We start from the raw sequence: 26,000 nt of genomic DNA on the forward strand, positions 1-26,000 counted from the left end.
ACAGGGTACTTGAAAGAATTTGGTTGGAGTGGTCAGTCAGGGAGGTCTATCCTACTATCTTCTCCATCCTTATCGAATACCTGATGCACCATGCCTGCTACTTTATTCCCACCCACTGGTGCAACTCTTCCAATTCCCCACTTGTGAAAGTTTTAACAACTAGGCTATCTCTGCTCAGCTAACCACTGGTGATGGCACTCTCTTGCCATCTAGTCAGCGAGTGATATAGCTTCCAAAGCCTATCTTATTACCTGCTTTCTCAGACCAGTCCTGGCACCAAATTTTGGAGGCTGGGTTCTTCAAAAGGAGATGCCCAGACAGAATTTGAGGTGAAAGATGTTTCTTAGGGATTAACATCCATGAAGGGAAAAAGAAGAAAGTAGGGCTGGACAGAGGGAGAAGTTGAAGTCTGATGAAAGCTTGAAGAAACCTTGGCCAACCTGAGGGAGCTCTGCCTCTGTCCTGACCATCAGAGTATCCCGTACCAGCAGACATGGCTGGACCTTTATACCTCCACCTCACTTCCTCAGCAGATGCAGATGTAAAAGGTATGACTTTGGCAAGAGGGCACTTGTCCAGCTGAAGCAGGCTGTGCAAGAGTTGACAGCTGGAAGCTGCCTGCTGGTCACATTCCTCACAGCTGGGCAGCAATTCCCCACTGCAAGAGGACAGCAAGGCTCTACAATGTGGACTGAAGTGCCCAAGATCACACAGCTGGGAGAGGTAGGCTGGTATTCAAATTTAGTCTCCCTGGCTTTAAAATCCCATGTTTTCTCCACTGTAGCCCACCACCTCTTGCAAAGCAATTACTGTGTACTACAACATTTTATTAATCAAAGACAAAAGTAATGGGCTGTCAGATGTTTTAACCAGCTTGAGCTACTCAGAGTCACTCTTGCACATATATAGGGACATGCACGATTGTGCACTTTCTATGTGTCAGGCATGGGGGTAAATGTTTAAGAGGGATAATCTCCATAGCAGCCCCTATAGTGGGTGCTACTACTATCATCATTTACAAACAGGGAAACTGAAGCTTAGAAGAGAGGAAATGACTTGTCAAAAGCAAACTGTCATACCCAAGTCTGTTTAATCACTGCACAGGACTTCTTCCGATCCTGTATGGAAGAAAGCCTATCCTTAAGAAAAGTGAATGCTGCGTTAGTTTTCTTTTAACCTCCCAGTATAGGAAACTATCATTGTAAGCCTTTTGAAGTGATAAAAATAGCCTAAGGAATCCCATCATTGTCTTCAAAGATATCCAGGGACCCAGGCACACAGAATGGGAATGCCTGTGGTAACACAGGGCCTGGGAAATGTGGGCTGGAGTGTGTCTGAGCGTGAGGAGGGGTACAGGAAGACATCCTGGAGATTTGGGGATCCCCTTTTGCTGTCCACCAGTTTTTGTCTGTTGATTTTCCCTTGAAGATACTGCATTAGAAAAGGCAACATTTACTTCATTTTGTTTGGTTTTGTAAGTCAGCATGGGTTTGATGAGCATTCAAACACAGATTCTGATCCTTACTAACTGTGTGACCTCCACTAAGTAGCTTTACCTCTCCGATCCTCAGTTTTCCCACCTGTAAGGTCTGGCTTTTAACACCCCTATCTCCTGGCATTTTTGTGAGGGAATGCTTATGGGATAAGCATTGAACATAGCATGCAGTGACACTCAACAAATGGTATTTGGGCTCTGGTCACTATGGGACCCTAACTCTTGGTCATGCATTAGATACCCCTTGTTTTCAGTCCAAGATCCAACTTTCAGCACAGAAGTCCTGCCTCAGTTTACATGCAGGGTCTCTCTTTTCCTCTTCAATTACCAGAGAACACCCACCTCCTTGACTCCTGATCAAAACTGGATTCCTCCTATCACCTCTGAAGAGCTACATCTTGAGGAGATGGGAAGAAGTTGGCCTCTGAAGCCAGACTGGTCTGAATTTCATCTAAGTCACTTATTAGCTGTGTGATCTTGGATAAGCTTCTTAACCTTTCTGGGCTTCCAATTTCTTACCTGCACCTGGGAATAACAATCTTACCCACTTCATGGGATTTTGGTGAGGGGTCAATGGGCATTGGATGTGAAGGCTCCTTGCACACTGACTGGTATACTGGAGGTGCTAAAGTGATATCTGAACTCTTTTGTTTTTGATTTTTTCGTGTATTCTAAGGTAACATTTTTACCAAAGACCTCTAAAGAGTCCCATTTTAGCTCACATCTTTTTACAATCTTGGTTACAGATTGGTATAGCTATTTAAAAAGACAAAATTCGGGTACCCTGGGTGGCTCAATGAGTTAAGCATCTGCCTCTTGATTTTGGCTTAGATCATGATCTCAGGGTTGTGAGATTGAGCCCCACATCAGGCTCCACATTCAGTACAGAGTCTGCATGAAATTCTCTGTTCCCCCTCTGTCCCTTCCCCCTGCTTGTGCGCATACACACGTACTCTCTCTAAAATAAATAAGTAAAATCTTAAAAAAATAAAAAGACAAAACACAATAGTGGCTTTAATAATAATAATAATAATAATAATAATGGCTAACTTACATGTAAAAGTAGTTCATGTCTCCATGATGTATACAGTCTAGTGGGGGGAGGTAGACATCGATCTACAAACTACAAGCTCTGGGAATGAGAGGGGCATGTGACAGTTCATTTACTTCTCAAAAGGACCCTATGAGGTGAATAATATTATTCGCTTTTTAGATGCAGAAACTGAGATTCAGGGAAGTTGGGATTCTTATTCAGGTTCACCCAACTAGTAAAAAGCATAAGTAGGTTTTGAGCCCAGGTCCTTCTTATCATACTCTAGTTGTGAAACAAGTATAAAGACTGTAGGTAGCTATCATCAGACTTCTACAAGATAGAATCTCTGTTAGGCAGAGACTGACCATTCAAACTTTTAAAATAGGAGCCAGTTGCAGTTAGTAAAACTGTTACTTGAAGTATGTCTGAGAAGGGGGTGGAGACAGACTGCCCCCCTCCAAGAAGCTAGTGCTCTGATGCTTTGTTTTGAAAAGCTGGATCTGTTATTTAGAGGTAGCATGTGGTTTAAGCCCTTTGTTTCACAGATGAGTAATATAAGGCTCAGAGAATAGAAGGGACTTGCTCCAGGTCACAAAGAAATCATTAAATAACTAGTTTCTTCCCATGTCTATATATCAATCCCAGGGAAGACTCTGATTGACTCTTTTGGATCATATGCTCATCCTTGTACCAGTCAATGAGGCCAGACCTAACACCATGAATGACAGCCTCAAAGCCAACCAAACACTCTTCCTCGAGATGCCACAGGATTGCTCCTTCTCAGGTCTTGAGCTACATTGCTACAAGTTAAGAAGGGCCTTCCTCAACCACTCTACCCAAAGGAGACCCCTTCCCTGACCCTGCTGCCCTTTTCATTTTCCTCCATAGAATATAGAATATAAAGAACCTCCTTGAAAAGAGGGACTTTGTCTAATTTTTTGACCACTGTATCCCCAGTATCTAGAACTTAACAGATAGCAATGCTTGATAAATATTTTTCAATAAAAATAAAAAAGAGTTGGGGAAGGAGTTTCCCAAAGGATCTGGAAGAAGACAAAAGGGAAAGCATGCTGGACAGTCATACAACACCAACACAACAGCCATTGCAGAATTCTTAGCAATTCATTTTTAGAAAAAGTGATAAAGCAACTACTTTTTCAATTAGAGTTTAAAAAAAAAGTCATTGGGAAGGCTGTGATCTTTGGTTTATCATCTGTATCTCTTATTAACCTGGGACGTTCCTGAAGACAGAAATGAGGACTTAATCATCTCTGCTTGCTGAGCACTTATCAGAGCCTGGCACATAGTAAAAGTGTTCAAATAGGGTTTTGGATGAATAAACACAGTTATAATATCTTAATCAATGTTTTTGGGATAAATTACCAGGGAATCTTGTTAAAATGCAGATTCTGATTCAATAGGTCTGGATGGGGCCAGAGAATCTCCATCTCTAACAAGCTCCCAGGTGCTACTGCTGCTGGTATGAGCAACACTTTGAGAAGCAAATCTCTGTCTACTGAGAAGTAATCTGTGAATATCTCACAATATAAAGAAGTGAAATAAAGAGCCAAGAAGGGCTTTCCACAAAGAAAAACAGTAGGAGGATCTGGAGACCTGGATTCTAGCCTCAGGTCTCTCGCTATGTGCTGGTAAACTTGGCAAGTTTCTGTACCCTGTGAACCTCAGTTCCACTTGTCAGGTCAGGACTCCCCGACCTGCCCTGCCTTCCTCATGCATGGTGTCTGAGCTGCAGTAGTGAGGGCAGGGGTTTGGTGGGTGCTAGAAGAGGGCTGTCTAAAGCTGAATCAGACACCGCATTTCCTGGGTAAACTCTAAGAACTTATATGTTAGCATATCCTACAAGAATGTGAGGAAGAATTAAGATCAACATATATTGTAGAAAAGAACCCCTGAATTCTCAAGGCTGCCAACCAGCATGTGGCTCTCAAATGTTATACTTAACCCTACACTATAAATTCTCACATCTACTTACTGATTGTTTTCAGTTTCTAATGCTGCTCTCCCCCACTGGCTGGACTCTTTAATAAGGACTTTTTTTCTGACCTCTGAATCTTACCTACTCTTTCTGAAAAACAAAAACACAGAAACACAATAAAACTCCTTCTTATGCCTTTGTTTATCCCTCACAAACAATAGTAAAAATGAGAAATGACAAAAATGATAGCTTATCACTTCAGAAACATGAACTCTGTGCCAGAGGTATCAATAGACCCTAGCCTAGATCATATTGGTGTTTTCCCAATTATGGTAGACATTAATTACAGCATGTGATACACGGACAAGTGTCATTTTAACAGTTATAGTATTAATGGGTTACCTTCTACTGGAGGTAAATAATACGGTTTTTCCATTTAGCATAGCAATATAAAGTCCCCTTTAAATACAAACAAAATTAATTAATAGAAAGGAAAAGTAAATCAAAACCATAATGAGATACCACTTCACACTAATTAGAATGGCTATTACAATAATAATGTTACTAATATCAATAACTATTGGTGAGAATGTGGAGAAACTGGGACCCTAATGTATTAGGCGAGAATGTGAAGTGGTGCTGCCTCTTCATACAAGAGGCTAGCAGTTCGTCAAAAGGCTAACTACAGATTTACCATATGATGCATATACTGCATATGATGCAGTAGCAATTCTACTCCTAGGTATGGACCCAGGAGAATTGAAAACATACGTCCATGTAAATTTTGAACATGAATATTCACAGCATTAGTCATAACAACCAAAAGCTGAAAACAACCCAGATGTCTATCACCTGATGAATGGAAAAATACAATGTAGCATATCCATGCAATGGAACATTATTCAGCTATAAAAAGTAATGAAGTACTGACAGATGCTACAATGTGGATGAATCTTGAAAACATTACTCTAAGTAAAAGAAGCTAGACACAAAAGATCATATATTTTATGATTCCATTTATATGAAATGTCCATAATGGGTAAAACCCATAGATATAGAAAGTAGATTAGTGGTTTCCTAGGGCTGGGGGAGGCATGGGTTGCAGAAAAATGGGGAGTGACTGCTAATGGGTACAGGGTTTCTTTCTGGGTTGATGAAAACTGGGGTGTTCAAAAACTATGGTAATGCTTGTACAACAATATGAATATATTAAAATCACTGAATTGCATACCTTAGGTGGGTAAGTTATATTATGTGATTTATATATCAATATAGTTATAAATATATATAAAAATATTAGATAGTAGTACAGATGGCATACAAATATGAAAAAAAAAAGCATTAAGGAGACAGATATGGCAAATACGAGTTTGGGAAACACTGGATCAGATCAGTAATCCTCATAACCCTATGAGGTCAATGTTAACTTTCTCCTGTTATACAGGAAACTGGACTCCAAGAGGTGAAAAATGTTCAAGAACAAAGAGTTTTAAGAAATCTTTGAACCCAGGCTGCTCCTGCTCCAAAACTAGTACTCTTATCTGACATGTTCCTGGACCACCAGCCCTTGAGTTCAGCTCCCAACTCTACTTTTCTGATGATGCCTCTCCCCTTACTGTGCCTCTCTGAAACTTGGGTCTGTCCTATACCAATGAACAAATGACCATCAGCTATGATTTTTACTTGGGCTAGAAGCCAAGACAGGGATATGAGAACTTGTTTCCAGGTAGTAGGAAAGAATAAGATCATTGTACAGAAGGGAAAACTAAGGAACAGGTCACATAAGTAGGCAGAGACACCTCTGAAACTCCTGGAGAGAGGTCTATGGCCAACACAACCAGTTGTCCACCAAATATCACCCCTTCTATGTATAAAATTATTGCTGGGAAATGGCTGCCCCAGACAAGAACCACATTTCTCAGATGCAAGAACCTCAGCAGTATCCAGACTTCAAGACAGTCCCAAATGACCCCTCCTCCTGTTATTCATACCCCTGTGCAGTCTCCTCCCACACTGAATACAACTGACTTGTGTAACCAGTAGGATATTGCAGAAATGATGGTCTATAATTTCTGATGCTAGGTTGTAAAGAATACTAAAGTGGTTACTTTGGTCTCTTGGATCACTTACTTTGGGGAAAATGAGCTGCCATGTTCTGAGGACACTCAAGCAGCCCTGTGAAGAGATCTACTTGTCAAAGAACTGAGGACTCTTGCCAATAGCCATGTGAGTGCACCATCTTGGAAGCAGGTCCCCCAGTGCCAGTCAAGCCTTCTGATCACTACAGTCACAGCCCATTTCTTGACTCCAGTCTCTTGAGAAGTCCTGAACCACAACTACTCATTGATGACTCTCCTTATTTCCCAACTCATGGAAACCATGGAGAGTAAATGCTTATCATTTTAAGCCACTAAATTTTAGGGTAATTTGTTATTTAGTAATAGATAACCAATACACTCTGTGACTAGTTCTTTCCAGTGAAATGTAAGCTGAAAAATTATATGCCACTCCAGACTCATGTGGTTAAGACATGAGTATACCATTTCTGCTTTCTCTTCCTCTTTCCACAGAGATCTTTTTCTTTTTTTCCCAAACAGATATTTGCACACCCATGTTCAAAGCAGCATTATTCACAGTAGCCAAGAGGTGGGAGCAACCCAAGTGTCCAGTGATAAATGAATGTATAAACAAAATATAGTCTATACATTCAATGGAATATTAACCTCAAAAAGGAAAGAACTTCTGACACATGCTACAACAAAGATGAGCTTAATAACATCATGCTACATGAAATAAACCAGTCACAAAAAGATAAATTTTGTGTGTGTATGATTCCATGTATATGAAGTACCTAGAGTAGTAAAGTATTAGAGACAGAAAGTAGATTGGTGGCTGCCAGGGGCTGGGGGAGGAGGAAAAGGTAATTAGTGTTGAATGGATACATAATTTCAGTTTTTGAAGATGGAAAATGTCTGGAGATGGATGGCAGTGATGACTGCAAAATAATGTCACTGCATATAATGCCGATGAATCGTATACTTAAAAATAGTTAAAAGAATAAATTTTATATTCTGTGTATTTCATCACAATTTTTAAATGTCATCATGTGCTCAAAAGGAGTTACTCCCTCTGCTGCCTGCCCCCGCCCCCCAACTAAGCTTCTATGTGGAGGGATGGGGCTTTGGGTTGACTAACTCTTCTTCCAGCCACTATTTGCAGAGCACTGCTGAGGACAAAAATAGTAGGATCTTGTATTGACAATACAGGTTCAGTTGCATGAAATATGTCCCCCCCAAAACAGTGGCTAACACAAGTTAAAAATTCAATTCTCCCCTATATAGTGTGGAAGTAGGCAGTGCGGGACTGGCACAGTGACTCTGCTCCATGCAGTCATTTAGAAATCCAGGCTCCTGTCTTGCATTCTGCCATCCCTAGGTGTTTCGCCACATGACACAAGAGGGCTTATCACCAGGATGCCAGGTGGCTCAGATCGTTAAGTGTCTGTCTTCAGTTCAGGTCATGCTTTTCAGGTCTGAGATCAAGCCCCACATCGGACTCCTGGCTTGGTGGAGAGTCTGCACCTCTCTCTGCCTCTGCCTCTCCCCCTGCTTGCGCGTACACTCTCTCTTTTAAAAAAGATGTTATTTATTTACTAATTATTAATAATAATTATTATTATTTGACAGAGAGAGAGAGGGATCACAAGTAGGCAGAGAGGAAGGCAGAGAGAGAGGGAAGCAGGCTCCCTGCTGAGCAGAGAGCCTGATGCAGGGCTCGATACCAGGCTCGATCCCAGGACCCTGGGATCATGACCTGAGCCGAAGGCAGAGGCTTTAACCCACTGAGCCACCCAGGCACCCCAGCTTGCACTCTCTTTGTCTCTCTCTTTCTCTCTCCTTGTCTCAAATGAATACTATGATCTTTAAGGAAAAAAAAAAAAAAAAGAGGGCTTACCACCACATCTATGTCCTAAGCAGCAAGGTGAGGAAAGGAGAGAAGGGACATACCTCCTCTCTTTAAGATACTGTCATTTGGGTTCTCTGTATCAGAAGTAGGATGTAATTGTTGCCTGATGTATAATCCCTTGCATGCTCTAACAGGACATCAACTGCATTCTGTCTTGCCATGGCAACCATGAAGGTACCCTGCAGATATCTCGGGAGCCCCATGTTGAACATAATAGAGCTACAGCATGGGTGGAACCTGGGTGCCTGCATCCCTACATGGAAGGGTGCCTGTCAAACATTTGCACAGGGCTTTGCCTGAGTGAGAATAAACCTCAAATGTGTGAAAGCACTGAGAGTTCAGAGTTTATCTGTTATAGCAGCTACCATTCTCTTAACTGACACAGAGCTTTACAACTAGAACTTGGGAGTTTGAATAATAAATGAAGGCTGAGGCTAGGCTGGACAGTGAAAGATGGCTTTGGAATCAGGGGATCCAAATCCAAACCCCTGCAACCCCACTTTAAGCTGTGTGGGTCATTCAAACTCATCCTGGTTTGCTCAAATGTAATTTGGAGATGATGATAATATAGACTACACACTATTATTAGTGGTATGGACTGAGAAAGGAAATCTGGAAGAAAGGCAGCTGAGAAAGATCTGCTTGGGGCAGTGACAGACACCTGTCCCCTTGCCATCCTCCAAAGAGGAAAACAGATGGGCAGTTAGAAATGGGCACAGCATATCGTAACTCATGGCTTGATGAGAAGCAAATGGCCCACTGGGGGTGCCTGATCACTAAGTCATGGCTGAATACCCAGCCTTGGGCAGGAAACTGTCTGGTTTGGATTTGGCAATAGCTTTGATTGGAGACTTCAAATAGCCCCTTGAGAACTTACTTGGTTGGGACTCAGATTGGTTTTGCAGCATGGATCAACTTTTTCCAACATTATATCTCAACTGGACAGCCTTGGCCTAGAAAAACTGAGACACTAAATGCTTTGGCTGCCACTTTGAGAAATGTGGCAATCACATAGGTCTGCACAGTAGAATCAGAAGCACAGATGCTTTGGGGACTGGGCAGAGAACCTAACAGCATGAAGAGGCTGGGTGCCATGGAAAAGCGAGTGGCTGGTACTATGATTTGTGTGGCAGGCTGGGTGAGTCTACAAGCTCATTTCCAAGCTCAAAGCTGAACTAAAAGCTCAGTTCTGTATTTATTGCCTCCTACTGCCTAGCTTTTCTGGACCAGTACTGTCTAATAAAAATATAAGTCACATAAGTAATATAAAATTTTTAGTAGCCATGTTTTAAAAGTGTAAGGAAAAAGTTGAAATTAATTTTGAATATCTTTTACATAACCCAATAAAAGATTCTGATCACCAATTCCAATGCATGTGGGTCCCCCCACCCCCACCACCAAGCAATTCTCAGATATCAGTTGGGTATCCTACCACTTAACTCAGTTCTGGCAATATCTACTAGAGTTTGCATCAGATTCCACAGGTTAAGGACTCAATCCCACAAGCCTGACCCCCCATCCCCTTCTGGCACCAATTGCAAGTTCAGGTTGTCACCTCTGCTTTTGGCTGATAAACTATATACAAAGGTTCCCATGACATCCTTCTTGGGTTGGATTACTTTGCTATATTGGCTCACAGATCTCAGAGAAATAGTTTACTTACTACAATACCAGTTTATCTTAAAAGGATATAACTCAGGAACAGCTAGATGGAAAAGACGCCTAGGGTAAGGTTTGAGGAAGGGGTGTGGGCTTCCATCCTCTGTTCCAGGGCACCAATCTCCCCAAACTTAATGTGTTCATCACTCCAGAAGTGATCTGAACTGTCCTTTTGGGTTTTTACAGAGACTTCATTACATAAGCATGATTGATTAAATCATTGGCCATTGGTAACTGATTCAACCTCTAACTCTTCTCTGTTCCCTGGAAGTTAAGGGACAGGACTGAAAGTTCTAATCTTCTATTCAGATTTGGTTCCCCTGGAAACCAGCCTCCATCATTAGGTTCTTTCCAAAAATCACCTCATTAACATAAACCCAACCATGGTAGAAAAGAACTTGTTATAATAACAAGACACCCATTTCAACTTAATGGCTCTCAAGTGATTTTAGGAACTGAGGGCAAGAGACCAAATATTAGGACAGAAGATGATTCCATTGCTCTTTTCCACTCAGGAAATTCTAAGGGTTTGGGGAACTGTGAGCTAGGAATCATGGAGGATGACCAAATATGTATGAAAAATGTAATTTGGTCATCTGAATGATCAAATATAAATTTTTATAAATCACAATATTGGGCCCAATATAATCCAAAATATTATAATTACAACATGTAGTCAATATTGAAAATATTGATTAACTATTTTACATTCTTTTTTAGAATAAGTCTTTGAAATACAGAATGTGTTTTAACACATCTCAGTTAAGACCAGCCACATGTGAGCGCTTAGTTACCACAGGTAGCTGCTCTGTTGGGACAGTGCAGTTCTAGGTAGGTGGCATCCCTCAAGGCTACAAAGGCAATTCCATGCCTTTGCCTCTGTCTGGCATAGCTTCCTTTCCTTTCCCCACCTGCCCTCCCACTCATACTTGAAGGGATTAATGTGAATTATCACCTCCTCCCTGAAGGTTTATGCAGCATGGAAGGAGAAGGGGTACCCTTTCCTCTGTATTCTCATAAGACCTCGCATCCATCTCTATTCTAGTGCCCACCATACTGCATTATTGTTTGTTATCTCACTGAAAGGAAGGACCATTTCTGAGCCATTACCAGCATGTAACACATTACACAAAGCACAGTTGTGCTGTGCTCCAATCATAGCTGTTCATTTTAGAGACAATGGTGGGACTCAATCTGGGAATAGGATGTTAGGGCACTAGGAAAATTTCTTTAAAATTTCCCCCCAATAATTTCTTTTATAGTGAGTCACATAAAGAAAGTGGTAGAAAACATTGTTTGAGGTGTCATTTTTATCAGAGAAATTCTGAACCAGAGAACTGTGACTTGGGGATTCATGTATTTTTAATGCTCAATCAGTTCTTAGTTTATGATCATCTCTAGAATAAACAACCTTGATATATAGCTACAAGGCAGAGTACAGCTGGGACCAATGGAGAGTACAGCATCTTACCAGCTAAGTAACTTGGGTTCAGTGTTGACATCTGTAATAGGAGGACCAGGACCACCATACTGCACAATTCCAGAGTAACAATGTGAAGGGTACCCCCAGCATTAGCACTTAGTCTGGGTGGCTGGATGCAGTGGTCCTACGAGGTCTAGGGGTAGGTAAACATAAATATCTGTGACATGGCACTCGCTTTAGGCATCTGAACCAGGTTATCTAGGAGATTAGCTAAAACACAGGGAAAATCAGATCACAAGGTGCCATGTGTGTTCACACACACAGGTATTGCCCAATCCCAGAAGGACTACAGCTCAGAGTCTAAGTATAAAATCAGTGTGTGGAACTTGGAAATCATTCTCCTATAGGAACAGGTCCCAGATGGGAGATTTGGTTCCTGGGTTGGCATCCAGGATATATTAATTAAGTTTTGGATCAATGTTCTTGGACTTAGATGAGGAAAGAATATAAATTCCTTCTTTGTCCTCTCATTTTCCCACCAAGATCAAACAGGGAGACACAAAGTTCATAAGGGTAAAACCAGTGACCAGAAGAGGACCACAGTCAGAACTGGCAGGTCACAAAGGAGATGCCCGAGAACTGGGTTTGAATTCTGACTTGACTGTGGGATTCTGGACAAGTTGCTCAGCATCACCAAGCTTCAGCTTCATGATCTGCAGAATGAAGATATTACCATCCCTACCCCACAATGGTTTTGTGCAGCATAACAGAGATGGGGTACACGAGGCCCATGCATGGCTTGTGGTAAGCATTATCAGTCAGTTTTTGGCATATAATATCCTCAGAATCTCAGTGCATTTATTTTGCAGTCCCATGCCTATGGCTTGGCAGCTCTACTTCAAGCTGTAGTTCTGAGGTTTGGCTGGAGCATCTCTGCTCCACTGTCTCCTTCTAGGGCTCAGGCTAGAGGGGCAGCATCTACATGGGGTACATTTTTTCTCATGACAATGTCAGCAGATGAGAGGGGAAAGCACAATTACACAAGCACATTTCAAACCTCTGCTTGGCCAATGTGAATGACGTAGTCAAGGGATGGGGAAGCACACTCTGCCCACCATGGGGCCACAGCAAGAGTGATAATGACAGGCAAGTGAACACTTGGGACCAGTCACTCAATTTACCACAGTATATAGACAGAATGACCATCTACTTGTTTTTACTTATCCAAACATTTCAAAAGAATGTTCTTACAGATTTCCAGGTAGTTCTTACAGTATTTCCTTCTTTCAAAAGAAGCCTGTCCTAGGGATTGTTGCAGAAGATAAGCAGATGAATAAAGACTTAGGGAGAGAGATGGCTAAAGGGCAAAGAGAGTAAAATGTTCCCAAGCAGGGTCACCCATCCATCTTAATTCTGGCCCTAACAGTTAAGCTCTTGCCCTGAACCAGCACTGAGATCATTAAAAGAAGAAATTTTCCACAGCGACCTGGTGAGAACATATCCTAAGTCTGGTGGTGTAAAGGCTACAAAATAATGCTTCTCCTCGAAGGTGTGGTTATCAAGCCGTGTTGAGAGTTCAGAAGGTGAAAAAATCATTTTAGAATTCATGAAGAAGATGAGCATTAAAGTGGGCTTAAGAGAACATGTTCTGCCTGAGAAGTAGAGAGAGCACTGGAAAAGGGGAAGGACACGAGAAAAAGTGTATAAACCTCACTGATACTCCATGGCTAAATATAACAGACATTGATTGTTACACTTCTTAAGTCAGGAGGTGGGAGGTGGGCTGGGCTAAGTTTGCTCATACCTCTGTGGTCCCTGGCGTCTCTAGTCTGGGCTTGCCTGGGGGCGCGTAGGCTAAAGCAATTCTGCTCTGTGTGTATCTTGTTTTCTTCCTGGACCAGTGGACTTACTTGGGACATCCTTCACAAGATGATGGTAGAAGCAGAGGAAGGCAAGCAGAAACACTTACAGTGGCTCAAGGCTGAGAACCGGCACAGCATCACTTCTTCCTCTTTCGAGTGCCCAAAGCAAGTTAAATGACTGTACTCTGGTGCTGGGAGGGTCCTAGAGTTACATGGCAAAATCTCATGGATACAGGGAAGAATGAAGAATTGGGATTGCTAACACAAACCCATTAGAAAAAAGTAGAATGGCAGCAATGAGGAATAGTTTTTGCAGAGATCTGCGCTCTCAAAGGCTCTCGTAATTGGGAAAGCCCACCCATACGTTCTCCTGTGGCCTCCTTGCTATGGGCCAGTCTAGCTTCCATAGCAAAAGCTCAGGTGAGAGGAGTTTACTACCCCCAGGACAGATTATTCAGCCTAGATGATTTGTAAGAAGGGCTATCTGGTATCTAATGCCTTTTTTGTTTCCCTTCTTTGATACTGCTTCTGCCGTGTAGGTTTTTGGTCCTGCAACAGTTCACACAATTGAGGACTGTGCACTGGTCCACTGGTTCTGGCTTATCTCTCCTTGAGCAAGCCAGCAGCGGGTGTATCTGCACAAAGTGGAGCAGGACCATCACCCCCACGGCAGAATGCTGGGGTTCTACTAACCTGGCAGACATACCTGATACCTTCCCTTTCCTCATCCTCCACATTCAGCCCCAGGTCAAGTCCTGTGGGCTTTACCAACTCCTTCTTCCTCACTTCCTCTCCACTGCCACCTCCTTCATGTAAGCTGCCATCACCTCTTGCCCGGACTACTGCAGTAGTCTCTTCATAGCACCCTCCTCACTCCAGAAACCATATTTCACAGTAATCTCTTTAAAATGCAAATATCCCAATGTCACCCACAGCTAAAAATATTCTCCCTTCAGGTACGTCTTGTTCCATACTCTGCCCTCTAGCCTCAGCCTCAGTGATCATCTTTCAAGACCCCCAACCCCTCCTATCCCGTTCATTGCTTCTGTCCCTCCAGGCTTCAACTCATCTGTCACTTGCTCAGAGAGCCTTCCCTGATCTCCTTGACAAGGTCAGGTCTCTCGTTACAAGCTCCTCTAGCACCACAGGGCTCTCTTTTGTGGCACAAACCAGAATCTCCAACTTCTATTCATTTCTGTGATTACTTAACCAGAATCTGCCTCCCCCACTATTCCATAATGGTGGGCTGGTACATTGGCTATGGGTGTAGGGTTGATGTGTAGCCTTTATAGATTCCTGGGGTACAGCTACCACAGAAGGCTTCAAGTTCCCAATTATGGCTTGCAGAATTCCTGAAAACTTAATAACTGACTCTCATGAGCTTGTATGACCTGGCTTCAGCATACTCCTAGGGCAGGCTTTCTCTCTGGTTTTGCACCCTCAAGATCAATAAAGTGTCTAAAGATAATTGAAGATCCATAAGTATTTGGAGAATGAATGAATGAGCAATGCTGAAGTTTAAATGAGCCTTCAGGACAGCTATTTACAGATTAAAGACTTTGAATGCTTGCCCCAAGAAAGGAATAAGAAAGTCATGACATTTCTGTCCTTTGAAGACTATATATTCATTTAACAGAAATGTTTTTAACAGGCACAAATCTAAGTACTTTACAAATACTAGCCCATATAACGTTCATAACAATTAAAGGCAAATACTATTAGTACTCTCATCTGGTAGATGAGGAAACTGGAGCTCAGAGTAATGTGCCAAGTTGGTAGATGTGGGCTTTGACCCAGGAAGTATGACTGTACAGCCCATGTTCCTAACCACTACACTATGCTGCATCAGGACCAGCTCTGGAGATGGTCCATGGCCCACACTCCTGACTTGCTCCAACCTAAGTACATCCATCCAGGAACATGAGTGTGTGCACTTTAAGTCACTGCCACTCAAGAAATAACAAAATGGAAAAAAGAAGGTCCAGAGATGAGGCTCTGAAATGTTGGGGGAGATGTGTGTTCTTCTGCATAAGCACAGAGGAGAATTAAGTGTTTTCCAGAGCCATGATACAACCATGGGGAAAGACTTTAAACATTTGTTTACCAAATTCTAGCAAGAGGATACTGACTTGGTCAACTTCTATAAAAGGAAACAATAAAACCTGAGAAGTGAATTTGGGACATTAGTTTATGTACAATGCTCTTCTCTGCATGTAGTCACACTTTACCCCTAAGACCACCCTGGGAGATAAGAAAAGTCAGGCTCATTATTATAAGGTAAGGACACCAAAGCTCAGAAATTAGGGGACATACCCAAGGACCTATAACCACCTATAAGCAAAACTGAGCCCAGTCTGTGCCAGAGGTTGGCCAGATACAGCCCTCTTAAACTGCTCAGTGTTACTTCCCTAACAGGTCTCATAAAATTATTGCTGCTCAGAGGAAGCCAATTCCTAGAGCTAATTATGCTGAGGAGCATTATAAAGCGAAATGTAATTAGATTTGAAGCAAGTTGACAAAGGTTCTGGGATGATAGCCTAATACTGCAATAAGGGTTGGAACTGTGTCTCTAACTTTTGATGTAGTTGTTAATTTAAACAGTAGGACTGCTAGGCACTATGTGCCTACTGTGTGCAGGCACTGTCAAGGTCAAACATGAATTCCTTCCTTCATAGACCATTCTATGTGCAGTATTGAGGATCACGCCCCCTCTCCCCCAAATCAAAGTACTAATATGGAGTTTTTGTGTGGGATAGACACAGCATCCGTTTAGAAGGAAAGGCTGGGGCAATCAGATTGTGGGGTAGTCTTGAATGTCAAGATAAGCAATTTGATTTCGTCCTGTAGGCAAAGAAAGGCCAATGAAAACTTTTAAGCAAGGGAATGACATCACCATCAACTTCAAAATAAAAATAATAGCTACTATTCATAGAGTACCTATTGTTTTCAAAGCTTTCAGCCTTCAAACCCTCACACCATCCCATGGGGTCAGAACTAGTATCAATGCCACTTGGCAGAGGAGGGAGTCTGAGGACAGAGATAACACAGCTCCTAAGGGGAAGAGCCTGGATGTGACCCCACACCTACCTGAATTCAGTTTACTCTTATCCTAAACACTCTGCAGGATCTTTGCTTTTGGACATACCGTGTACAGCACATGGGGACAGAGGTGTGGGAGGTGTGGGCGTTTTTTTTTGGGTGGCTAAAGACATGAGATGAAATTTAAGAGGAGAGAAAGATAGAGCTGAGAAGCAGGGAGAGAAACAGCAGCTGAGGCAGGCAGTGTTAAAGAAAGCATGCAAACGTGAATTTTAAGACAGAAAGAAGAGGACAATGGTACAGAAAGTTACCTAGAGGTCAGGCAGGATGGGGATAGACAAGGAACTATAAGATCTGCCAAATGAAGAGGATTTCAGGGACTTCACGCGCTTTCAAAGGAAGGGGGGGGTGGGCACCAGATTGCTGTGGGCTGAGGAGTGAGTGGGAAGTGAAGACAGGGCCAGCAGCATGTAAACTTACTCTTTCAAGAAATATGATAGTGAGGGGGAGGGGAGGAAGAAGGCCTGAAATGGGAAAATGGTGGCAGGAAGGGTTTTCTAGAGGGGTGGAGGTGGGGAGAGACTCGAGCAGTTGTAAGCCAGAATGAAAGCAGAGGCTGAAGGCTTACGAGATGGGGGAAGTTTTCCCTCAAAGAGCCCCAGAAGGAGCTCCAGGGGATGGATGGAGAGCACAGAGAGTGGCATTAGTGACAGATCCTGGGGTTGGGCTCCTCCAGTGCTGTGAAATGACTGAGGTGGATCTGATGATCTCTGTGGTCCCTTGCAGATCTAATTTTCTTTCCCTTTCCTTCTTCCTCCCTTCCTCTTTCTCTCTTGCCATAGTATTTACTGAACACCTACTATGTGCTAAGTCTTATGCTAAGCTCTGTGGCTATTATAATGAATGAGACAGTGTATATCATCCTTACAGTTTAAGTGGCGTGATAGATATTAAACAAGAAGATGCACAAATATAGACATTGTGTAACTACACATTATATGATATTGTTAAAAAGTGTTAAGGTTCATTGAGCTCTTCCAACATACTCAGTACTTTATAAGCATTTTCTCATTAAGTACAAACCCACACACAACCCCTAAGAAAGGTATTATTGATATTTCCTTTTGCATATCAGGAAAACTAAGGCACTGAGGTCAGATGACTTCACACAACTCAGGTGGAGCATAAGATTCAACTTATACTTGCCTGTCTTCAGACAGATGCTCACCTGCCACACTGTCCTGGTTCCCTTGTGTTTAGAACAGTGAGCACCAAGATGAACAAGTTCTGTAGGTGTACCCATACTAGGGAAGTTTGCAAACCTTGAGAACTGGGAAGAAATCAAGAGTTCATTTACTCCCCTTTTTCTTCAGGTGTAGTTCCTGAACCAGCAGCATCCACAACACCTGGGGATTGTTAGACCACAGAAGCTCCAGCCCTGCCAGACCCACAAGATCACGATCTGCAGGTGCTTGGTATGTACCTTAAAGATGGGAGAAGTCTGGTCTAGAGCCCACTTGTCTTATTCGAGATGGGCAATCTAGGCCCAAGCTTTCAGAGGTTAAAAACGTGATGGAACTTGAGGGACTGGTGCCAGGAGCCCAACCTAGGCCCTTCCTCTCTTGTCCTGAGGGCCAGTGGGTAGGAGAACAGCAAGGAAGGGCGCGCAAGGTGCTCGGCGCGCGCAAGGTGCTCGGCGCGCGCAAGGTGCTCGGCGCGCGCAAGGTGCTCGGCGCGCGCAAGGTGCTCGGCGCGCGCAAGGTGCTCGCGGGTTCCCGGGCCTTGCTGGGCTGAGGCGGCGTGGGCGCCCTGAGGGCCGGGCCCGCCGCGCGGCGTCTCCGTCCCCGCGCTGGCCGGGCCCGGCCCCTCAGCTCCACCCCCTGCTTCCCCCTCCCGCCCGCTCGCGCCTCCTGAAAAGCCAGCCCGCCCGGGGCGGCGGCGCAGAGCCGGGCCCGGCGCACGAGGCAGCCAGCGCGGCCATGACGGCGGAGAAGGCGCTGCCTCTGGGCAATGGGAAGGCTGCCGAGGAGGCGCGGGAGTCTGAGGCGCTGGGAAGCGGCGGCGGCGGGGGCGCGGCGTCCGCGCGGGATTCGCGCGACAAGCGCGACAAGGCGGTCCATGAGCGTGGCCACTGGAACAACAAGGTGGAGTTCGTGCTGAGCGTGGCTGGGGAGATCATAGGGCTGGGCAACGTGTGGCGCTTCCCTTACCTGTGCTACAAGAACGGAGGAGGTGAGGCGGCACGCGCGACGTGAGGGAGAACGGGGAGGGGAACTCAGCCCGGTGGGGGCGGGGAGCAAGGGGGCGAGCGCGCGACCCCGCCCGCGCCTGCGTGTAGCGGGACCCTTGGGGGAATGCCTGCTGTGGGCCACCTGGCGCGGGAGCGTTTCCCAGGGCTAGGCTCGCCTCTCCCAGGGCGCATGTGCACGCGCCTCTTCGCACCTGAATGTGCCGCCTGCTGGCACGCGGGGACTTGACAGCCAGGTGTGTTCTGTGGCAACTTGAGGTGGAGGCCTAGGCTAGGAGCCCTTGCTTTTCGTACCCGCATCCCTGTTAAGGGCAGGAGACAAACCCTTTGATCCTCAGCTTTCCTAACTGGAAGCCAGCATGAAGGAAAGGGACTCTAATCGTGATCTGAGTAGGCTCAGGTTTTGAGCGCTTACTGAAATGCCAGACTCTATAACAAGCTTTACCTACATCATCTCCTTGCATCCTTAAAGTCATCTTTGCGGGCATTGGCGTACCCATTTTGCAGATGAGGATACAAAGGTTCAAAGAAATAACCCTGTGAGAGGTAAAGATGGGATTCTGCCACCAAGGCCTTGTTTTAAACTGGGATTAGACTGACAACAGGGAAAACTTTAGGTTGGGGCATTAATGTTTGATTGCCTGTCCAGTCTTTCATTTGCCCTTAAGGCCTTCACTAGGTCTCCTTTCTGGCCCATCTGGTGGAAACATTGGCCCCAAGCACTTCCTTTCACTAGTCTCAGAGCCACCCAAGACAAATAGCAACAATACTGATTTAATGTATAGGAGATACTTAGAGGTTTTGGAGCAGGGAACAGGGAAAGGAAGGAGATGAGAGAGTCTTTCCTAGTGACATGTCCAAGTCAGTTTGCTGGTGATGCTGCAGTGAATCTTCAAATCTTTCAGCTCAAGGACTTTAGGAGCCTCCACCTACCATATTTGCAGGACAGAAGGCAGGTGCATGGCAAGGGACCTTGTGATACCTTCTTGGGTGACACAGTTTCTGTAAGGAAAAGCCTGTGTCTATGCATTCCTCTCTCTCCCTGCTGTCCCCCTGTTCCTCCAGCAGATCCCCAGGCCCCACTGAAGGTGGCTCAGAAGTTGGCTGGCAGGGACCACACTGTTAGGTTGTGTGGAGCTGGACTTCCTGTGCGAGCAGCTGCAGGGACAGCGAGAAGGGTACTGCTTGGCCCGGGCTCTTTCTTTGGAGACATTCACTCTGAAGGCACAGGCTGCTCCAAGCCTGCTCTGCACTGGTAATGAAGTGGCTGCCGGTGTTGGTGGCTTGGCAAGAGAGAGAGAGGGAGTAGCCTTGGAGACCCGGAATGTGCCCTATGGCCTCAGCTGTGAGTTCTGCCTCTGCAGATTCAGCCTTTAGTAGCTGCCGTGTCTTCTTAGAAACCTGTGGAAACCCTTTAGGGTAGTCCCAGGCAAAAACTGTTTTAACACCTTTTTTTAAATACAGGAAATTGTTATGCCAAAACCAAATGCATGCCTAAAAGGAGAAAACAGAGTAAGTTGGGTTAATTACAAATTCTGCACAGATTTAAAAAAAAAAGTTGTAGTGAGCAAAGTTTAAAAATTGGGTTTTTTTTTTTTTCTCTGTAATTTGCCAAAGAGTCTCTGTTAGGTACACAGATATCCTATTTAATTGAGCTAGTGATCTTAAGGATTGCTAGTTTTGTGAATACATAGGCTAAAAGTTTTTCAGAAAGTGCCATCTGTTAGGTTCTAGAGGGTTCACAAGTATGCTACAATGTATTAGGGAACCTACTGCAACTTGTTGTAAACACTTAGATTTATATTCAGCAAACAGACCCTCTTGTCCCTTCTCACACACTTTTTGCTTCTGATAGAGTTGGGGTATCTGATTACCAACTGCTTGCCTTTAAAAAAAAAAAATACAGAGTTCTATTCATAGATCCTAACAATAGTTTAATGAATTTCTTTCCCATTGTGAAACTTTTAAAAAAGTATCTTGCCCAAAAAAGCTAAAACCCTTTCAAAATCTGGTAGATGCTGTCCTACTATCAGGATTGATTGAAACTGTTGTTATTAATTCTAAGGTTAAAGAGACTTAATTTAGCAAAAAGCAATTTCAGTTAAAGCCTTCGTTTGTGAGATCAGATGGTGGGCAATAGCATGTGTTTTCAGGCTTTGTTATTAGATGGGTGAGAGAGAATGGGGGATTTGGAAAAAATCCCTTTCTGGTTAAAATAGCTCATGTTCACCTCAGTTATTTAATTTGTTTCACAGAAAGGCCCAGGCAATGGGTATTGTGTGTATCAAGATAGGAGCCCTAAAGCTTATGGTGGTCTTTTCTCAGACTGATTCAAAGTCAGCCTTTCTGAATAGATATATTCTTACAGCAAACCCCTTATAACTCAGCTCCTTTATCTGACCCTCATGTGCTGGGGCTTGAGGCTGCTTATTGCACATCTCCTGGAGAATGCATCTCCTAATGAAAACATTCTTTTTGTAGATTACTTCCAAAGTAAATAAGAAGAAGGGGTCCCTCTTACCTAACCTGTTGAGGTTACTTTAGAATACAAAAGGACAATGTAATGTTCAGAAAGGGAATGGATTTAACCTATGCGGGAGGGTGAAATATATAAATACAGAATCAAGGAAAGAAAACACTTTTATATTATCATCTTAGATGCACATTTCTGTGAGAAGAGTGGTACAGATATTGATTTTTAAAGCCCCATTTTACGGATGAAGTTGAAGCTGGGAGATGGGAGGTAGGTGCACAAACAGCACAGACCCAGGGCCATGTTTTCTGACTGTGTCAAGGTGTGGACTTGACTTTAAGCTCAGAGAACATGTCTCACACATAGTAGGTGCTTATTAAAGATTTCTTGTGTCAAACTTGAAATAGTAGAGGCAATTTTAACCTCATTCCCTTACTTTGCATCCTTGTAGGGGCGTTCCTGATTCCCTACGTGGTGTTTTTTATTTGCTGTGGAATTCCTGTTTTTTTCTTGGAAACCGCTCTGGGACAGTTCACTAGTGAAGGTGGCATTACATGTTGGAGGAAAATTTGCCCTTTATTTGAAGGTAAGCATTGAGTTAGAAAATGGTGCCTGAGTGATGTCAGGCTGTGAAAAGTAGCTGAGACTGTTGTAGCAAGGTGGAGAGAGACGCAAATCACTCCCTTTGTTCTTTCAGGCATTGGCTATGCAACACAGGTGATTGAGGCCCATCTAAACGTGTACTACATCATCATCCTGGCATGGGCCATTTTCTACCTGAGCAACTGCTTCACTACAGAGCTCCCCTGGGCCACCTGTGGGCATGAATGGAACACAGGTATGGCCCCCAGGGAGGGTCTGTCTGCTGGTGCTGGGGGGCTTGGCATTGGGGGTATGCCCATATCCTGGAGATCAATCCTAGCTGTTAGCCTTTTGACATGAGTCCAGATTCCACTGAAATTGGAGGTCAGTTCTTAACTGGGTCTGGTTGCATTCTGTGGGTTGTAGCCCTGAGCCTGAGCTGAGCCCTGGCCCAGGAACTGGCACAGGTAGTGGAATGGTGATGTTCTTTCCTCACTTTGCCAAATATGGAGACTGAGCCCTGTGCAGGCAGGTATGAGGGGGTCAGGCTCCATTTCCTGCGCTTCTGGGTATCAGATTTTCCTCTCTAAAATGAAGGGGTTAGACTAGATCAAGGGTTGCAAACCAGGGACCTACACACCTATTAGGTTTTTGATCAGTGATCAGTGAATTTCAAAAATGTATCTGCTTGACAAAATTTAAAAACCAGAAGACCTCACATGAAAATCCAGATTTCCAATTTCTCTTGAAAAAATAAAAAAACAACCTGACAACAGCAGACCCGCATTGCCTAATTCTTGCTTGGCAGCAATGCTGGGCCTAATAAGCAGTCTTTGGATGACACCTCTCTCCTCAATTTGGCCAGTCTCCACTTAGTCCACATTACATATTTACTTTACCTGTCTAACCCAGGTAGATATTTGAATTTACCACTCTCCTACTCCCTCGAGTGGATAACTTTTTAGATTACTTTGGATTCTAACGTGCTGTTGGCTTTTAAATTTGTCCATCCTATTAAGATTGAGTTTTATAATCCAGGGAAGGCAAATACCACGTTCAATCCCTATCTGATGGCCAGGTTCAGAGCAGACATCACCAATCGATTGTAGAACTCTTCCCTTTTTGAATCTAGTCTTGGCATCAGAACCCTTCTCCTCTCTGCTCCAGGGAGCCACTGCCTTTTGACTGGAGTCGGCATACGTGCTTTAAGCTATTCATCTGTGTTATAACCTGTGGTTAGGTTGTCTCTGGAAGTGGTCTGTCATCCTGAGGTACAGTAAGACTGGGTAGGATGTTGGTTACCAGCGGAAGGAACAGTAGCAATTAGGCGTAGGAAGTGCTGTGAAGTAGCTTCTAGTCCTGCATGACTTTATCCAGCTCCCACCCATTGCATTTTGTACAGGTCTCTCATTGTCTCTCTTTAGGGCCGTGGTTCTTAACCTTTCTTTGGCCAGGGATTTCATAGGGATGTTTCTCAAATTAAAATTCAAGTGTATACTCTAGGAGGCCTATGAGTCCTCCATGATCATTTAATTGTGTGTGTTTATTTTGAGGATACTCTAAAAATATGCACCCGTGGATTCTGTGCACAACCATCTTATAACCAAGGACAGGCAGGAGGTTGCAGTGCCTGGCTGTGTGTGTTTGCAACTTAAGATTTATTTTTGATAAATAAGATGGTGGCCAATGGAGAAGAGCAGAGAGATTTAATTTATAAATGGTGCTTCAGTACTAAGTGAAGTCCAGTTAAGAATGTAGCAAACTCTAAGAATAAGGATATTGCACAAGTGTGACCAGAAAAAAAATGGTAGTAGAATTGAATCTCAAGTAGCCAGTGGAAGAACAGGCAAGCTGAACTCCATAGACCCTGCCTTCTCCCCGTTGATTCCATTTTTCTGTTGGGAAGTCCATTTAACTTCACAAAATGGCATTATGCTACACATCAATTTTATGCTATCAATCTGAATTGTCTTTCGTAGTTGATACTTAATGTATAAACTTAATTCTGCTTTTATAGTTGTATGATTACCATAATACTATAATCACGCATTTATTTGTAAATAACTAAATGTCATTTTAATAAAAACCCCTTGTCCATGTCGGATGTCTGAGAAATTTTTTTTACTCTAGGGGAAAAAAAACACCTTGTTTTAGAGACTGATCAAAACTAAGGGCTCCTCTCCCTGGAAAAAGGCACAAGGGCACCTATAATCTCGGGTTTTCAGACTCTTTTCGGTACTTTATGGACCCCACAGCCCATCCCCCCCTTCAGAAGATGGTTAGCACTTGCCAAGGGAGCAGGAAGGAGGCCAGTGATCGGAGGACATTTCCCCAGCAGACTGTGAACCTGTCTGCCCCTGGTTTGTAGCCCCCTTTTGCTAAGAGTGTGAACACTGTTGATGTGGCGAACATCAGGTATAGGAGGGCTTCCTGCTTCAGAATTCACAGATGTAGCTGGAGAATTTGCTCACGTGTGAGGAGAGAGCAGTACCTGACTGGGCAGAGCACTGGCTCCTTGCAGACTCTGCTGCCAGGTGCAGGGCCCCTGCAGTGAATGGCACAGATGCCCTCAGGGAGTTCCCAGTCTGGCTCTGGTTCCCAGTCTGGCTGAGGTGGCTCTGTAACCAGGGGTGCTGTAAAGAGCTATGGGTCCCCTGGTGGGGAACAGAGCTGGGTGAGGACCATAACAAACGAGCTGACTCCCTGGTCTGTCCGCAGTTGGCTGGTGACTTTGTAGAGGAGGGAGAGGGTATAGGTGCAGGTCCGTTGACTATTTCTGAACCTTAAGGTTCTCCTCTTCAAAATAAAGGGAGTTGGAGAAGGTGGTTCCTTGGAGGGCCTTTAAATCCTAATTTTCTTAGCATTTGAGGGGAGGGAGATTGAGGAAGTCTTCCTGGAGGAGAAGGTTGATCTGGGCCATTAAGGTTCAACAGTTGGATGTTTTTACCTGAGATTCAAATCCCCCTTGGTCATTAAGTTTCATGAAATAAAGAGACATTCAACAAATCTTTTCTTGGACCAACTGATCAATTGAGGGAATGGTGAAGAAAGCAGAAATCCTTTACACATACAGGCTCATGACATTTCATCCAGTTATCATGTCTTTATGAGGCAGCTGCAATGTTAGTGTTCTACATGAAGAACTCAGTCTCAAATGCATTACTATCCTAGTGACCCCATGACTGACACAACTCCTTTAGTCCCGCCATTCCTGCTGGGGCCACTGGGCAGGACAGAGATGCCATGGGCAGGCCTTCAGTAGAGAAATAGAAAAGAGGGAGCAAGGCAGGAAGGAAGAGTTGGATAGGACGTATGGATTGGGACAGAGAAGGTGCCCTGCCTGTCCCGCCCCCCACCAATTTTGCTCCTGTTCTAATCTGACCAGACCTCTCTCTTAAACTGACAAGTTATTGATCTCCCTCCCCAGTGTTCTCTGAGGCATGTTTGCTTGGAGCGGCTAGGTAAAAACCAGCTGGTTGCATCATCAAATCTGAATGTTTCCCAAGGTCCAGCCCTTGCAGAGGTTAATCTTCTATTTCTTGTCTTGTTTCCACTGTAGAGAATTGTGTGGAGTTCCAGAAACTGAACATGAGCAACCACAGTCATGTGTCCCTGCAGAATGCCACCTCTCCCGTCATGGAGTTTTGGGAGTAAGTGGAAAATGATTTGTGTCCCTTGGCCTGTGAGGCCTCTGTCCTGGTTCTGCTCAGTTAACGTTGCCCCACTCCAGGAAAAGCCTGACCTCTCCTTTCTTCGGCTTTGCACTTGCTAGCTTCGGTGGGCATTTGACAGCTTTGGAGATTTTAGAGGTTTCCCAAAGGAGCAGCTGAGAGAAACGATTTTTTTGTTCTTTGATGACCTGTCAGAATGCCTGGTTGCTTATTAGGGTAAGAAGCGCTCGTAAAATGATAGTTAAAAAAGAGGCATTTTAACAAAAGAGGAGACAGTGTGTTTGTAATAACCTAAGTCAAAACTATATTTAGTCTGGAAAGCAGAAGTCTGGGTGGGGGACAGGGGGGATTCATTTTCTTTCAGTAGCTGAGGTGTCATGCTCAAGGGAAGCAGATCAGCATTGATGGATAGAGGTTATAAAGAGGCTGGTTTCAAATGTGCTTAAAGCAAGAGCTTAGTTTCACAGCACTGTCTGCAAGTACTTCTGAAGCTTGTGATCACCCATCTCTGAAAGTGTTCAGCTAGTGGAGGACTCTAATCATTGTTGGGGAGGTGTTTGAATCTACCCACATTATAAGCAGTAATTGTGTGGATGGGCATTTTCCCAGAGGT

The 26,000-nt window shown here is 44.0% G+C and overlaps 1 protein-coding gene across 1 annotated transcript in view; it reads left to right on the forward strand.

Annotated features, from left to right (window-relative positions):
* Positions 1–18,286: 18,286 nt before the first annotated feature.
* The window catches only part of SLC6A11 (solute carrier family 6 member 11), a 126,536-nt gene continuing 118,822 nt past the window's right edge, over positions 18,287–26,000 (forward strand). The window contains exons 1-4 of the mRNA XM_032841502.1: positions 18,287–18,645; positions 21,586–21,720; positions 21,832–21,972; positions 25,276–25,366. Coding sequence (XP_032697393.1) covers positions 18,393–18,645; positions 21,586–21,720; positions 21,832–21,972; positions 25,276–25,366 — 620 coding nt within the window. The 5' untranslated portion in view covers positions 18,287–18,392. The remainder of the gene's footprint in view (positions 18,646–21,585; positions 21,721–21,831; positions 21,973–25,275; positions 25,367–26,000) is intronic.

This window comes from Lontra canadensis, unplaced genomic scaffold (genome assembly GCF_010015895.1).
Source record: "Lontra canadensis isolate GAN:19392208 unplaced genomic scaffold, GSC_riverotter_1.0 scaffold124, whole genome shotgun sequence".
In the NCBI taxonomy this organism is placed as follows: Eukaryota; Metazoa; Chordata; class Mammalia; order Carnivora; family Mustelidae; genus Lontra; species Lontra canadensis.